The sequence below is a fragment of the Oncorhynchus nerka genome, linkage group LG27 (genome assembly GCF_034236695.1).
Source record: "Oncorhynchus nerka isolate Pitt River linkage group LG27, Oner_Uvic_2.0, whole genome shotgun sequence".
Lineage (NCBI taxonomy): Eukaryota > Metazoa > Chordata > Actinopteri > Salmoniformes > Salmonidae > Oncorhynchus > Oncorhynchus nerka.
This window is the reverse complement of record NC_088422.1, coordinates 44,982,398-44,999,873: the sequence shown is the minus strand read 5'-3', so window position 1 is coordinate 44,999,873 and position 17,476 is coordinate 44,982,398. Positions and strand designations below refer to the sequence as shown.

The 17,476-nt window shown below is 43.3% G+C and overlaps 1 protein-coding gene across 2 annotated transcripts in view; it reads right to left on the bottom strand.

Moving 5' to 3' along the window:
* Positions 1-16,041, bottom strand: part of efna5b (ephrin-A5b) — a 113,555-nt gene extending 97,514 nt beyond the window's left edge. For both annotated transcript variants that reach the window (XM_029638372.2, XM_029638373.2), the window contains exon 1: positions 14,883-16,041. In XM_029638372.2, coding sequence (XP_029494232.1) covers positions 14,883-15,007 — 125 coding nt within the window. In that variant the 5' untranslated portion in view covers positions 15,008-16,041. The remainder of the gene's footprint in view (positions 1-14,882) is intronic.
* Positions 16,042-17,476: the final 1,435 nt, after the last annotated feature.

Here is a 17,476-nt window from a genome sequence, read left to right as displayed (position 1 = left end):
GTCTCTCCAGTCACTACCAACTGATCTCCCTATCAAAGCAGGCCACTTTACCAAGCGCGATCCCCAAGTGTTGTGTGTTGGTGGGTTTCGAGCAGAGGATTAAACGTTTCCCACCAACCTCTGATATGAAAGCTCTCTCAGGTTACCACTGCTGCACACAGGTTGTGGGTTTTAAACAGCTGAAGCTCTTTGTTATCGAAGCACAAAGGGCGTGCTAGGTAGCAGTTAGTGCGGTCCTTGTTGAGGGTCAGCAAGGTGTAAAATAGGTTCCACCTGGGGCCATGTTTACAGCTTCCACCTGAGAAGTGTGGGCGTCCGTGGCCAGGATACCCAATCACACCGACTGGGAGAGAAGACAGAGGGAAATATAGAGGAGGAATATTCTTGAGGGTTAGTCTTTTAAACCCAGTAGTCTTACAGTTGACGCTGTGAAATAGATCAATGACCTAAAGATTGGAAGATAAGGGCGAGTCAGGTACAGTCAGTTAAAAGGAAGAATTTAACAGCCAGCCATTTTTTTCCTAGATGGGAATTGCTTTCTTAAAACATTTTCAGGAGGTTATCTCAGTCAATTTCTCAATGGGCAGCATCTGTTTGGTGTTGGAGCTCAGCCAGTAACTACTCTGCTCCGGAGGTTTCAGTTTATCGATCACTGTATCGTATGGTTGTAATGTGATGTCAATGCCTCTCTCATCTACCTGCCTGTGGTGCAGTACAGTAGGAGTCAGAGGAAAGTGTGTTGGAGGGGTTCCAAAATAAACACCAACACACTCAAATATATCTGAAGGACAATCGAATAAAGTTCATCATTTATAGATGATTGGGGTTTGTTTGCAATTGAGGAAACGAAACATTCAAAAATCCCAAAGACGAGAGAAGTATTCTCTAAATGTTTACCTCATCAGCCTTTCGTAGTTAAAGTTTGTAACACTTTAGCATTCAAATGCTCCGGTAACATCTAATCCCAAGCCGTTCCAGACTGGGTTATGTGTGAAGGGATGTAAAAAAAAAAAAGAGAAGTAAATGCCCAGTCCAGTCGCAAAACTCCAATCTGACTCCGGGGAGAGACGACATTCTAGCCCAGCTCAGCGTCAACTCTCGTTACACAGGATCCCCGTCTCCTCCTTCACTTCTTCCATCTCAGCCCCCTTTCCTCCCCCTCCATCTCAGGCTGGCCTGCACACGCGATCCTCGCGCTAGCCCCGGCTAAGCCTGATAAAGGCTAACACAAGCTCTGTGCAACAGCGCCCTAACCCACTTCCCTGTCTGCCTCCCCACTTCTACTCCAATCCCCCTCTCCACTCCCGCCGCCGCCTGACTACACTTTCGCTTCGCATTACTTCTGCTATTCTAACTTTTCCACTTCTGAGCACTATCAATTATGCACTAGAATAACATCGGTGCCCGGGCCGGGACGGGCCGGGCGGCGGGACATAAAGGCCGATTATGAGTGTGAATAATTCAGCCATGTCCCTCTTACCACTGATACAGGCAGGGGGAGTTATGCTCCGCTCTGCCGTTAATGTACCACGGACAGATGGAAGCCGAACAAGCCCTAATATAAGAATGCCTCTCCCCGTCACAGAAAGAGTGAGTGAGGGTGAGAGTGGGATACTGCATTACTAAAGATCAGATCACTCCCCTGTTCCTCTGCTCATTAACAGATTGGAGTGGAGGATATGTTGAGGGACTGAGAGATTGACACCTGTCAATGAGAGGTGAAATCACAGACAGACACTTCTGGCTTCGGAATATGACGCTGTAAAACAGCATGTGTGTTGCCTCTTGTTTGGTGATGCCAAGTATTTTGTTGATTAATTACTTGGTTGCCATGTTATTTTATATCTGGGAAAGTTGGGACTTTGAAAAAAAAAAAAAAAATGTCAACAGAAGACATTCATATAAAAATTTCTCTGAAACATTAACTTAAAATGGCGTCCGATTTGAAAATGGCGGGTCTCACTAGGAAATAAGTAGTAAACTAAAAGTATTACTCAAAGTCATCCTCAAAGTAAATGTGATATAAAAAAAAACACATTTTCAACAGCAACATTCAATAGGCCAATTTTACCTCTCAGAAAATTCATTAAAAGTGAATTATCTTACATAATATGTATCATAAAGGTAGTCAGGATCAAACCACATGACGAACAGAGACTGATGACAGTCTGTCACCTTCAAGGTTTCAAACATGTCCGCCTTGACCTCGATTCCCCAGAATTGCGTGCGAAGGTTTGCAAGTACAGCTCGACCTGGGGATCGCAAACAGCTCTAAATATTTAATCGTCCTCCCCCAAGCACAGAGCGGGTTGCGTTCCAATCCAATACAGGGAAAGGTTCTATCTCTTATACCTTACTGGCTAATAATCTAGTTTAGCACATTTCCCATCAAGTCTCTCATCATGTGAAAATAATTCACTTTATACAGCTGCAAGCGGCAAGCTGTGTCATCGAAAACAAATCTAAATGTTATTGTATTGAGTTTTTGTAATGCGTCCTTTAAAGAAAATGTGTTAGTACTAATGTGAAAATACCAATGAAAGCTCCAGTCTGGATATATTTTGTGATGGTTTATGTGTATTAATTCAACAAAAAAGAATAGAAGCTTCATGTGAAATAATTTACTAAATTAAAGCTATGACGTTTTTTTTCCATTGTTAAAATACGCAAGACAGGAGCAAGTGGAAATCTTCCAGCTTTTTTAAAACATATGAATTCCTACTTTTAAGAAGAAAAAAACAAACAATATAGTTGTATAGCAGTGATATGACTATATACAGTAGTTGTTTAAAAAAATATTACAACAAATGTCATATATTTCAAATAATAATTGACAATGAAAAGTAACTGAAATTGACATTTTAAAGGAAGGAAGGGTAATACAAAAAGTGTGAATAACAATAAATATTAATAAACCCCACAATAAATAAGAAATAAGAAAAATAAAATGGAAAATATTTAATTTTAGGTAAATAATTCAATACAATTACAGTAGAAATATCATACTCATTGCAAAGGCATGATTTATAAAACACCTTCCTATTCTTTAAACTTCTAATTGTTTCAAGACAATGGTCCTATTATTATATTCATTTTAAGAGCAACACAGCAGCATAACTTAAGCCCTAATGAGGCAATGAGGCCATTCCAACATTGTTCATTCCTGGGAAAATAAAATACCTCCTGCAATCTTGACTATTTGGGTTTCCATTTGCCCCCCCCCCCCCCCCCCCTAACTGGATTGTCTCCGGTCGTGTTTTAGAACTGACGTGGAGTTCTATCGGTTCTATCGGTGAGGAGTACAGAGCACAGCAGGTGAGACGGAACTATGGAACTCTGAAACACTTGAACACTGGTGTTCTGTCTGTTCCGTGTTCGAAGGAACTCAAGTCGGCCTACTGTATATTCCAAAGAGACCTTTTGGAAACCAAAAACCAACCCCACAGAAAGAAATGTCTGAAACAAGAACGTGTGCCTATTCACTGCCGAAAGAAAACGTTTAGAACAGTACAGCTGCAGACGTTTAAATCCAATAAAGTCAGAATGTCCTTGTTTGGTTATCAAATTGCATTATTTCATGTCTCTCATGTCTATTTCTGCTCTGTGACTGACCCACCTTCGATCTGGTGAAACATTGGCAGATAGTCACAAATTAATTTCAGAGGATTTTCTTTTCTTAGGAAGACAGTTCCTTTAAATCACACGTCCCTTATTTCGGGCCATTTTATATACAGTTAAAAAATGACAAAAACTCTTGTCATGTAAAATTGTATAATTTGGCTAAAGAATGGCTGCCAGCGTTACCCCTTTCTTTGTGTCTGCTCAAAACGTTGTTTTATTTTATTTCTCCTCGCTGAGCCGCCATGTTTTTTCACTTGCATGGCCCTGTCTCAGTCTGGGAGAGAGCGAGAGAGAGCGAGCGAGAGGGAGACCGTGTAATATTCCTATCCCATCACTGAATTCACCTTCGCCATCTTGAATGCACAGAGAGGGCTGGCTAGCCACAAAGGCCGACACACGTGATACAGTAACGTGCTAGCCAGCCGTCAGTCAGCCAGGCCCGCCACAACACTGGGCCTAAACCTAACACAGTGCATGCTGGGTCACCCCAGCAGGATCCCCCAAAACCCAGGAATTATTACTGACACATCGACTAATAATCTTTGGGAGAGAGCATGCACAAGAGAGCATGCACGCGAGAAAGAGGGAGAGCAGCAGCTGCCAGGGTTGTGAGGGCGGTAGGAAGAGAGGGGCAAGATGGAGATCAAGGGAGAAAGAGAGGGGGAACAAAAAAGGCATATTTCTCAAACAACACCCACACACCTCACAAACAACCAGCTAAGTCTCAACTACGATTCCACGTATATTTACCCCCAAACATCATTCCACCACACCCCACTTTCCACCAAACCTGTACTTATTTAACACCATAATTTGCAAATAAATTCATTAAAAATCCTACAATGTGATTTTCTGGATTTTTTTTCTCTCATTTTGTCTGACATAGTTGAAGTGTACCTATGATGAAAATTACAGGCCTCTCTCATCTTTTTAAGTGGGAGAACTTGCACAATTGGTGGCTGACTAAATACTTTTTTGCCTCACTGTGAATATATATATATATATATATATATATATGTGTATTTATTTATTAAGTACAGCATTTCTCAATTCTGACTGGACTGTACCAAACAAAGGGTATTAAAAACTAAAGTGTAGTGATCCTTAAAAATACACATACAGGAGGCTGTAGCCCCAGGCCACCTTCATCACCTCTGTTTTTTCCGGAGGCTTAGGGCACTTTGGGGGCTCCCCTTGAGTCTCTCTTATCTCATTAGCCTTTTAAACTGATTAATATGAATGCCCGGGCTTTCGAAGAAAGGAGGGAAGGAGGGAGGGAGGGAAGGAAGAGAGAAAGAAGAGAGGGATGGGGGATTTGAGAGGAAGGGGTTTTGTGTCACAGGACAATGAGCTGATGGCTTTTTAAGCCTCTCAGTGACTCCATGGTTAATACCCTGGGTAGTAACGTTAGATTCAAAAGGCCCGGGATAGGGGCTACACTCCACACTCACTCTGGAGAGATTTGGGGGGGGGTCAAAAATAAACATGGAGAATAAATAACGCAACTAGAGCTAAACAAAATAGATTAACTCTACTTCTTAAATAGAGCAAAGACATTTTTGAGTGTGTGTGTGTGTGTGGGGGGGGGTGTATACGCGCATACTGTACGTGTGTGTGTGTGCCCTATGTTCGTTGGGGTGTCATATTTGGTTATCTGGGATAATGTTTTGGATTATCCAGGGAACCAAAGCTGGGCCTTGAGGAGAGGAGAGGGTGAGGATAGGATTTAACACACATTCCGTGGATTAATTGCTTCCCCTGTACGGTAGAAAATGAGGTCATAGAATAGTGCTGTGGTCTGTTGTAACACTGCTGTATACAGAGGGTTTCTGCTCACACACTCGAACCCAAACCGACGGGCGCGGGAGATACAGCTAAAGACAGTCAGAATCCCTCCGGTAGAATCCATTTCTAAACCAGATGTGATGCACATGAGGAGTAAAAGGAGTCTACTCCACTTGATCAAACAACGGTTGAAGAAAATAATGGTGGGTCTAAAATAGCTACCTTTAGGAATATATCCCAATGATAGTGGTATTGTACGTGGAAATCACTCCACAGTCTCTCTCCCATGCACACGCGCGCACGGACAGACACACACACACACACACACACACACACACACACACAAAGGGAGACAAAACATGTGGCCTGAACCGGAGAAGGGTTAATCCTTTCTGCATAGACCCATCCTACCCCACCATCACTGGGAGGGAGGGAGGGAGGGAGGGAGGGAGGGAGGGTAGAAGAAGGCAGTTAAGGTAGAAAGTCAGGGAAGGAGGGAAAGGGAGGCATGAAAGGAGTGATGAGGAGTACAAACAGAAGGGTGTGAGGGGTACAAACAGAAGGGTGTGAGGGGTATACACGGGGCCACCTCTTCACCACTCTCCTCTGCCTCACTGTCGCCCTCGGTTATAACACTCTGCATTCCCCTTTCTCCTCTTCCCCTTTCCTTCTCTCCTCCGTGAACATGCTACAACTTCAGCTGTGCCCCCACCCCTCCCTCATCAACTCCTCCAACTGCTTCATCTTTCCCTCCCTCCTTTTCTCCCTCCGTTTTAAGTGCATGCATACTTCCAGTCCTGGCCGTGGAGAGAGAGAGTGGACAGAGAGAGGAGGAACAATGACCGCCTTTCAGCCTGTCAGAACCCGGCGTGTGTGTGTGTGTGTGTGTGTGTGTGTGTGTGTGTGTGCGTGTGTGTGTGTAGTGAGAGAGGGTTGTGTTGGTTGTATTTGAAGCTAGTTTGGAAGTGGCCTAACTGTTTTGTGGCTCCTCTCTCCCTTTCAAGCAGCGGGGCTGAGCGAGGTAAAAGCCTTGTTTCCTTGTATTTGTGTTTAAGGAAATGGAATTGGGTGGGGAAATTAGTGTTGCACGGTATACCGGTACCACGGTAATATCACGGTACCAAGACATCATGATAGCAACATTTTAGAATACCTTAGTAGCGTTTCATATGATATGAGCAACCTTTCAGCCCTACTAATCTAAAGAACCTGTACTGACACAATGACATGTATATTCCGACCTCCCATTCATCCAGACAAATCACAGGCAGGCCTCTGCAAATATGATCAAATCAGTCATCCTATGCAGTTTTCTATGATACACTGAACAATGTGCTGTGTTGACTAAAAGTGTGAATTTCAGTTTTGTTTTTGGAGCTAGCTAGGCCACTGATTTTTTCCCCACCATCGTGATACTTGGCCTGGTATCGTATCGTATGAAAAATGTTGTTATTGTGACAACACTTTGGGAAATACTATCAAGGGGTGTTGAATGATGATACGGTAACACTCGCATAATCTACGCGAGACTGACGCAGACAAACCCGAGCAACTGTCGTGCATCCAAAACCCCACATGCCGAGACATGCTGGGCTTTCAGCGGCTCTGGCTGGCAGTACACAGATTAGGGCGAGGATATATGATGTCCCTCTGATGAAGGTACAATACGATCAATACAGTAGGTTGCCTTAACGTTGTGGAGCCACGACGGATCCGGCATTTTTTAAAATCCAAGCACCAGGAGTCACGGTACAATAAAGGTGTGCTAACATTTCCTCCCTGAATTTCATATTCCGCCAGTCGAGAAGCAGCAGTAATGTATGGGCTCTACTCATGGAAAGGGACGTTGGGGAGTAAACCCAGCAGACTGTGAATGTTAGACTGGGGAGAAGTGAAATCTGTTCTAACGTTGGTGACTCTTCCTGAATCTATTGCATCGGAACTAGAGCGTACCGGTCGGCTACATTCTTTTCTCCAGGAAAATGGACCGCACAGCCCAACCATTTGACAATTTCTCTCTCTCTCTCTCTCTCTCTCTCTCTCTCTCTCTCTCTCTCTCTCTCTCTCTCTCTCTCTCTCTGTCACTTCTGAGAAATTACCTCATGAGTCATTTATGACGGGCTACAACTGTCAATTAGTTCTTTATTCTAGAGCTGGAGATGTGTCGTCCTCTGGGATCCATTCTCCACACTGCTCCCCAGCTAGAACAACATCCCCCCCCCAAGTTAAATAAGGAAAACGTCTGTGAATGGTCAAAGTCAGTGTGCCATGAAAGGAATTATCTGTGGAAAATGGGTCTGGTAAAATCAAGGTTTTCAATCGGTTGGTCTCGGTCGCGTCACATTTTCCAGTTGCACAGTAAATTGTGACGACAAAAAAGGAAAATCAATCATTCAATCAAGCCCTTCTGGTCTTTTCATGCAAATGTTGTTATTGCGTCAAAATGCGATTGAACTTGGAGCGTAAATGAGTTTAACAGCGGAACACAGAAAACAAATCAGGCAAGACTAAATGAGCTGGTTGATATCAAATAAATGAATAAATAATTTTACTACACTTGATCAAAAGCTCAAAAAAATATATATATATATATATTTGTTTTTCTTGGCTTCAATTTAAAAAAATAAATGAACATATCCATGTAGCTATACGCCTGACTTCCCCATAAATTGAATAAGTCCAAAAACAGACATGCAACATAAAATCCATGTTATGTTCTTGGACTCCTCTCTCTATATTGGCACAGAGCATAAAGAACTGGTGCCATGGGTGGCAATGTTGAGTTACTGCAGATCCCATACCACCCGTCCACAGACAAATCTAAACCTTTGCATAGACCCATACAGTCACCCTACACTAAACGGAGGAAGACGAGCAGTGAGGACAAGAATGGGAAGGACTGGAGGGTTGGAGGACAAGAGTGTCTGATAAATGATTGACAGGTGGGGGTTTGGAGTTGTAGGGGAGGGTAGGGTAGGGGTTAAGGGTGAAGGGGTAAGAGACCTGCACAATAGCGCCCACATCTGGTTTGGGAAGGCAGAGCACCCCATGCCACTACCAGCTGCTTCCAGACCTCCTAATAAAAGGCCAGAGGGTTGGTGGTGTTGGTGGGCAGAGAGAGCGGCGGAGGGGTGGGGGGCAAAGGCGGGTGGGGGCTTACTCTGAAAGGGGGTGGAGGATTGAGGGTGGGGGGGCTCAACAGTTTCAGACACAAAGGCATGAAGCCGACAGAAGTAGAATGCATAGAATATACTTCATTCTCCAAATCTGATTCAGAGCTTTAGAGAAGCAAGAACAAAAAAACAACGTGTTTATGATACATGGCATCTACCCCTAGGAACTGATCCAGAGTCATTTGTGTGGTTTAGGTCTATAGGTAAAGTTTACTGAACTAGGGAAAAGGGAGAACTGGTCCCGAATCAGTTCTGAAAGAGTAAACCCATAAACAGACCATAAAACACTCCCCTGTCTCCTATACCTCGGAGAACCCTGACACACAGAAACTAAACTCAGACCAGGGGGATAGAGAAAAGGGCTAAATAAATCAAACCCGTGGAAATAGAAGAGTAATACAGGAATACCGGACAGGGAAAAAGTGATTTGTATCAATAAGGTGACAGAATTGTATTAAAAGTACAGTATACGGTCAGACACATGTGGGTGTTGCGTAAGCTGGTTAATACTGTATTGTTTCGAAGTAAAGCCATAGCGTTCCTGTGAAAGCTGAGGGTTAGTGGGCAGCTGAATGGAGATGGGCCGGCCGATAGCGGAGTTTCAGCACTCCACTTGACCTTGGAGTGATTAAGCTCAAAACAAAGCACAAAACTGGGCATTGAAACGGGGGAAAGGTCCACAGTGAGTCATTGAAATGAGTTAAGGCCATAGTACAGTATGTGCCATCTAGAGCTTGCCAGTGCTATGCAAATAACCCAAGCCTCCAAGGGTGATTATTATTATTATTTTTGTTTTTTTACAATAGTTTGGGGAAATATTTTCTGCTCTCTTAGATGTATCAAATCCATGTCATTCATCTACATCACTGTTAAACTTAGACAACAATCGATCAGAATTCACTTTCATGTAAGAACACAAAAAAAACACCGCAAAATTCACCAAAACAATTCCAATCGCGTAAAAAACAAATTCTTAAAAAGCTTTTTTAATTTTGTTTTAATGTATGCAATGTTTCCCTTACAATGACATGCAAGTTCATATAATCTCTAAGGAGTGACACATCCACAGACCCCAGTGAAGCTGACTGTTCCGCCCGCCGCTCGGCATCTCTAATGGGGTCAGAGCCGAGAGGCAGTACCAGTGCTTACTGAAGAACATCCCACACACATTTGAGATGTGTTGTGTTGCGTTCTCTACCAGAAGCCCCCCCTTACTGTGGTCTCTCGTCTCTTTCATTATAACAACTCACAATGGATACACTTCAGAGGTAGGAAATGAAACTGTTGTCATGAGGACGTAATAAGGGAAGTCAAAAATACACAGAGGTTACTTGTTCAAACACGGCATTTAGTTTTTTTTCTCTCCAAAAGGCTGTCTCGAAATGGAAAGATATTATTATCATCAAAGGGCAGTGAATGCTATTAAGCCCTCGTGAAAGTCATTCACGTTCGTGTCACAAAGCATTCTCTTCTCACTTCATATCTTTCCGTAATCTTAATCATTTATCACACCTTGTACGTTGTGTGTCTCTACCACTCTCTCCTTTCCTCACTGTATCCCTCGAATGCCATCTTTCCCTTCTCTCTCTCTCTCTCCTTGCTGAGTCTAACCTACACTCGCAGTGAATGTGCTCTTGCGGGCGCCGCAGGGTTAAAAGAACGACAGAGCAAGAGGCCATTAACGAGAACTAATCAGCATTCAGTCAGAGAGAGAGAGAGAGAGAGAGAGAGAGAGAGAGCTGATGGAAAATAAGTCAGAGGGTATAGAAAAAGAGAAGCGACAGGGCAGATGAGATAAAGTGTGTAGATCATTGGGGTCAAATTCATTTAAACTCAAATCCACTGTTACATTGGGTGTGGGATTTAATCTAAAATATCCCTTCCATGTAAATGAATATATCTCTTATTAATTAAATAAGACATGGAACTTTAATCAAAACATTTCCGTAATGTAAATAAATAAGGCCTTATTGGCTTTTGAACCCCCTGCACGGACTAGCCTCCTATCTCTCCATAGTTTTGGCTAAGGTAGAGACGACCAAGGGGTGTGGAGACTGGCTTTCCCTCTACAGTCTGAAAATGTACCGTGCCTGTGTCAGTGTAGTCAGCACACGTGCACACACACAGACAAACACACATGCAGAGTGACAGACAGTTTGTCACGTCCCGTGGCTCAGCGACAGGTAATGAGAAGTCCAACCGAGTGAGATGTAATTATCAGACGTTTATGAGAGTCTGAAGGAGAGGGAACAAGCCCTCGGTGACCTCCCAGCCCATTATTCACGTTGCAATGATACATGCACAGAGTGGCCTAAGAGCTATAAGGGAGGCCAGCCGATTGGGGTCGGGGTCGGGGTCAATAATACCATTTCAGTTCAGTACATTCGGGATTTATCTGTTTGGTAAATCTCGCATACACACCTCAACGTTCTCCAGCAGACACAGGCTAGCTTTGTGCTGTATGACCTCTGTGTGTGCCTGTGAGTCTCCAAGTGTGTGCGTGCGTGCGACCTCTGCGAGACTGTGTGCATCTCTCCAACTAGCATCCCTAGTTGGGTCCATGGAGGGACGCCTGGAATATGTAATTGTATTCATTCATTTTCTGGGCCCAGTGTGAGAATGAACGAACGAACGAACGAGAGAGAGAGAGAGAGAGAGAGAGAGAGAGAGAGAGAGAGAGAGAGAAAAGAGAGAGAGAGAGAGAGCGAGATCCACAGCTACAGGGGGGGAGAAGGAGGAGTAGCAAGGGGGAGAAAGTGGGGAGAGCTCTCACCAGCAAGCAGGGACCTCCTGAGAGAGAACAAACTTCCCTTCATTACACCAAATACTCAAGGTACTGAAAGAAAGAAAGAAAGAAAGAAAGAAAGAAAGAAAGAAAGAAAGAAAGAAAGAAAGAACAAAGAATCCTGAGACAAACCTGTGTCCCTTCATTAAGGATGTTAGAGAGAGAGAGAGAGAGAGAGAGAGAGAGAGATTCACCAGAGTAATTAAGCAGTTACAGGTTCCCAGTCTCCTGCCGAAGGTGTGAAGCATCTAAACGCTCACTTCACTTCGAGCCAAAAGGGCTACAAAAGCCTGCAGTCTGCTACCATACACCACTGAACTGTACACTCAAGTCCTGATAGTAAACACCTACGCTAGCAGATAACTAAGAGCTGTATGATTTCATACAGAGAACATACGCCATGCACCACATACAGAGAGAACACATCTTTGCTGCTCTACTCTCCGCTCTCTCCCGTTGTTCTAGGTTTTCTGACTCTGCCCGATAGGGTTGAGCGTCAAACAAACTTGATTAGTGTAAGTAGAAGAGAATGACTAACATTATTAAACCCTTTCACAAAACCTGTTTCCTCTCCTCGGGCAAGTCAGGACTTCAAAAACAAGACATGGGGCTCGGGAAACAATCTATTTCTCATATTTTACAATGACACACAAGTGCAGCACGTATTGAAGCCTCGTTAGCTTCTCCTGTCAGTTTTTCTTTTCTTCAATTTCAACTCTCAACCAGAGATTTACAGCGAGCCTACTCAAACGTTTTAATTTCGGCGTCTTTATTTTTTCCCTCCCCTGGAACTAAGTAAACGGTCAGCCCATCTGGAGTGAATCAAGTGGTCCACAGAGCCGCCAGTCAAAGTCTTAGTGAAAAATGTGCACCCCTAATGAAACCGTGTCTATCAGTGTAAGACATCAGATTGAGCCCAACTTTGCGTTACTTGTATTGAACAAAGCAGCACACAAATAAACAACTGGCTTAAGCTGGAGTGCAGAGCTGGACCACAACAGTCACGGTGGAGTGTATCAGCGCTGGGGATCTCTAGTCTACAGCTAGAACAGCCCAACCCCAGCTCTTAGTAGGCCTCTATGCTGAACCCTACACTTGTACCATCACCACTAATTGCTCTCAGCGATTCATCTTTTTTTTCTTCTCACAAACTTCAAACTGAATATAAATAGTTATACAAGAGCGTCTGCATAGCTACAATTAATAACTTTAAAAAAAAATGTATTTGGAAAATTAGCTTAGGGGCTTCAAACAACATATAGTGAACAGCTAAAACCGCATTGGAAATAGCCCAGAGTTAATGGTGATATAGAAAGTCATAAATACTAATTTAAAGTTAAAATAACACATAAAATAAGAAGCTAAATATGATAAGTAAAACTATTTTTGACTATGTAAAGTGTGATTGTCTGCTGTTAAGTTTTCCAGAAAATGTTATTTATTTCCATCAACATATTGTTATGACATGTATGGCTCTCTGTTGAAAACGGCATTAGCTAGACGTTCTATGCTACGGGTTCAAGGAAATCTAAAGGTCAACCTACGCTGACCTTATTCTCACTGTAATACTGCTACATTGGTGCTTTATTGTACCCTTCAATACAAATAGATATTTTCATGAATATGATGAATACACATCTTGGACACACATCTTCTTAGTCCTATAAATAACTATGTTTGCAAAACTCTTTTCTCTCTTGATCAATTTCAATGTTGTTTAAAATGATTCGATACAAATATTTTTTCTCCACTAAAATAAAACGATTATTTTGCCAATTCTTGTTGATATCACCCATACTTTGTGGAAAAGTTTCAGATTACAGCTACATGCACGATTGGATGTCCAACATCTTTATTCAATAGCCAAGAAACTAAAGTTCGTTACATCATTTGATATCGAAGAAATCCATTAGGTGGGTTTTTAGGGCGCAAAATGTGGTTCGGGACTTTGTTTGTGAATATATCCCTCAAATAGGCTGCCATTGCGAGCACAATGGTTTTGGAGCAGAAGTGTCCCAGTTCCCGAACTACCTGGCCGTGGGCTAATAAATTGGTGGATACATTCTACATTTCCTATTTTGATCATCAATTTATTTTAATGTTTGTGATTTTAGACTGTATGACAATCACGTTACCTATCGAAACTCGCAAGAAGTAGAATACTTTAATGCAGCAAAAGTGATTTGCTTTCAGAACTTTAACTTTTCAACAGTCAACCTCCAATTGAATTACAGTATTTACATAGGCTGTTAATTACATATCTATGACTTAAATCTATAAACCAAAGTAATCGCATAATGATATTATAATTCTAAGTAAGTGAAACGATTTTGGGGGAAAATCCAGAAGAGTTTGACTTTTTTCATAGGATTAAAACATGTTTTCCGAATGAGAACAATACGTGGATTGGATAAATCCTTGGTGAACAGCTCATATCATGATCATAATAGAATAAATTAAAAGACGAAATTAAGTCCAACCTATATCAGCCTGTCGAAGCGTTTTGTTCCTGACTGAGTAGGCAAGGCCTATTGATTTCTGATCTTCAAAATTGTAAGAGGGATCCGCAAATGTGCCGATAGGCTACAACCTAGTGCCAAAACAGAAACTGAAGGCCTACAGACTTGACTGGTTCCCTTTTCACCCCGCTTGTTGTTCTTACAAATACGAACTCTGGGTTAATCATGGTGCCATGATTGACCAGCATTTGCTACCTGGAGAGGAATTCCGCCTCCTTCGAAGATTAGAGAAGTAAACTACAAATACGCGTGTACGCCGTTCAAACAACGCAATGGTACACGCGCTATCCTACATGCGCCAACAGCAGGCTTACTCTAATCAAATAGCGTTCCATGATTTAACCCGGTGTCTATCCAGAAAACCGACACTCCATTCAGTAACACCGAATGCTGGTAGGTGCGGGTAACACATCGAAGGCTTATTATATGCCAAGATGACAGATTTGATAACTTGACGAGTTTGATTACTGCTATCCTACATGCGCCAACAGCAGGCTTACTCTAATCAAATAGCGTTCCATGATTTAACCCGGTGTCTATCCAGAAAACCGACACTCGCGCCCACTCTTAGGTGGGGGTTAGATTCAGTAACACCGAATGCTGGTACTGGAACACCCGATAATTTACTCTCCAACAGTGCGCTTTTCGGGTAACACATCGAAGGCTTATTATATGCCAAGATGACAGATTTGATAACTTGACGAGTTTGATTACTGTTGATTGCATACAATTCAGTGTAGCATCTATCCCAAATAGGCTAGCCTAAATCCAACCCGGTGTGCACAGGTTGTGTTCTGTTGCATCAATAGCCTACCCACATTTCTGGGAAATATAACCCATCTGAGTGAAGTGCTCAATAGGCAGTAATCTATATCTTAAATGAAAGGCATCGCCATCGGTCTATATATTCGATCCACCGAAACGTATTGGTCCACACGGGCCGCCCCTGGAGAACATCGACTCGCTTCGGCCCCACTGGCCGCTCTGAGTGGCACCTACCTGGGGTTGGTTCGGTTCCAGAAGACGGCATAGCGGTCGGCCACCACCTTGGAGCTGGGTTCCTGGCTGAATACACACATCCATAGCACCAGAAAGACGAATAGCACCATCTCCACTTGCAGCATCACTACAGCAAAGTTCGGCACGTATTCCTCTTCGATGCGGGGTGACTGCGGGATCAGTCAGTTTAGGGTACACTTCAGCAGGAGAGGTGCTTTGTCTTGTTTACATTTGTGTGCCTTTTCTGTCCTCTGTCGCAGTTTATGAATGGCAGAAATAGGCAAGACAATTCAACAACAGAAAATCGCTGTCTCCTACCCCAAGGTGCGAGAGGCTTTGATAGCGCAACCTGCAACAGAGATGACGCCTCGTTGGTCAATTGGAATCACACTTAATTTGACGACAGTAGCAGGTGAAGTTATCAAATGCAAGGGTCACTGTGGTTAGTGCTTCTCTCTTCAGGTTCAGTGTCTGGTTCAGTTGTATGGTATGTGCATGGGACATCCGTTTTTGACGGTTCCAGTATGCGTAAAAATTACTCCTAGGCCAGACAAAATATGTTCACACAAATATACATATAGGGATATCAAACAAATATTGATAAAACAGTTGTTAGAAGTCCCCTCTAACAGACTACAGCCGTCTCTGTACGGTCATGCGCTGAGCTGGATCGGTGTCAAGATTGAGTAAGGAGAACGAGCCATATGTGTCCAATGTCCCCCTATAGCTGGTGTCCAATGTCCCCCTATAGCTGGTGTCCTTCAATGTCCACGTTTTCAGAGATGGAACTTTGGAAAGCCATATAGGCAACCCCCGGTTGTAGTCTAGTCCTTTTTTCGTAACGCTGTCTCTGCTCCGTTCGCAGACTGGCCGGGAAAAAAAGGCAGCTATCCTTTCTCAGCGCTGTCTTGATACTGTCAAGGGGGTGGGGAGGAGTCCGTCCTCGAGCCTCTCTCATGCGCTACTGTTGGGTGACAGTAGAGACGCTTCTTTACCCGGAGCCCAAATGGCAGCATTCCACTGCATCCTCTTCATATATAAGCATAGGAGAGAAAAAATAAAACACGCGTTATTCATGTGCTTCTTTCCCCCTGATGTTTAGATTCAACGGGCCGAGACTAAAGGGACCGTGAGAGCAAAGGCAGCTCCGTGCAGCCAGAAAGTGGGTTCGGTTACAGCCGAACGGAGGATAGTCCCATTGGTTTGAATTTTGAATGGGCGTTCACACTAACAAAGCAAAAGCCCTCCCTCCCAACCGAACTAATTCAATTACTATGAGGTAGCTGAAAGTATCGTTTGCACTGGGAGAAGGAGCTCAGGACAGGGACCGAGCAATAGCCTGTCAGATCACACTGATTAACGCACTGCGCAGGCTATTTCATTACCGAGCAAACGGACACAGACCAAGGTTCGAGTTACGATCTGGACCGATATGGTGTGTGTGTTTGTATCTCATTAACTCAGAATAGAATCGAACACAACACATTGTCTGTTCTTTTGACACACATTTGTAGCCCCGGGTCTATAGCGATCTTGTGATTTGAAAGAAACTGCAACAATACATTTTTCATCCAGAGTTTCTTCATGATGACATGACCCTCCGCAGCGGATGGATATCCAAACTTGTTGCAGTGTGGTATCGATGCAGCGCCCAGACGCCCCATAGTGGAGACAAGGAAAATCAGCCAAAGCTACTCCTACAGTACAATTGGCACGACGAAGTCCGACTGGATACAGAGGTTATGAAAACCTGTTATGGCAATGCTAGATATGTATTTTACAGAGAGTATAGAACCTTTAAGATGCATAAAACATTATATTAAATGTTAGCAAGTGAGACTTCAGGGTGAACTATGGACATGGTGAATAATCTACACAATTATTCGCTACTCTTCTGTTTATTAGTGTGGCTTGCGAACGCAGACACACTTTCGATATTTAACTGTTATTCATTCGAGAAGTGTCAGAAAGTATTGTTACCACAACCGTTATAGTTGAAACTACACAGATATTAGCCACGTTTTAAACACTGTGTGACTGAATAACAGGTGTCTGTTTGAGCCATAGCCTTTTTATTCAGCCAGCAGGTCATATATAGAGGGGCCAGGAGAAGAATAGGAGGGGAGCCAGAGAGAAGGAAAAGAGGAGGGAATGGTGGCGGGGAGGAGGTTAGATGGGTCACAGCTCATACTTTAAAATAGTCCTTTTGACCTCGTCCTGGTAGCTGGTGTATACTGAACACACACACACACACACAGATTGGAACTCAGGCCACTGACAGCTACCAGGAGAGGAGGAGAGCCTAGAGGTCAAAGAACAGTCGTTTTCACAGCCACTTTACAGCCATAACTGCATTCCTTTCCTGCTGAGTCTCTCTCTCTCTCTCTCTGTCTCTTGCTCACTCTCTACACACACACACACAAACATACACCAACAATGCACAGACACTAATGTCTGTCCATAAAAGGAAGATTGGGCTGCTGTGTATGAGAACCCCCTACTGCCTACAATTCTCTTTATCAGGGAAACAGCCATTTACCCTGTCCCCTCTTAAACCCACACAAACAAACACACTACACACACACCAGATATTC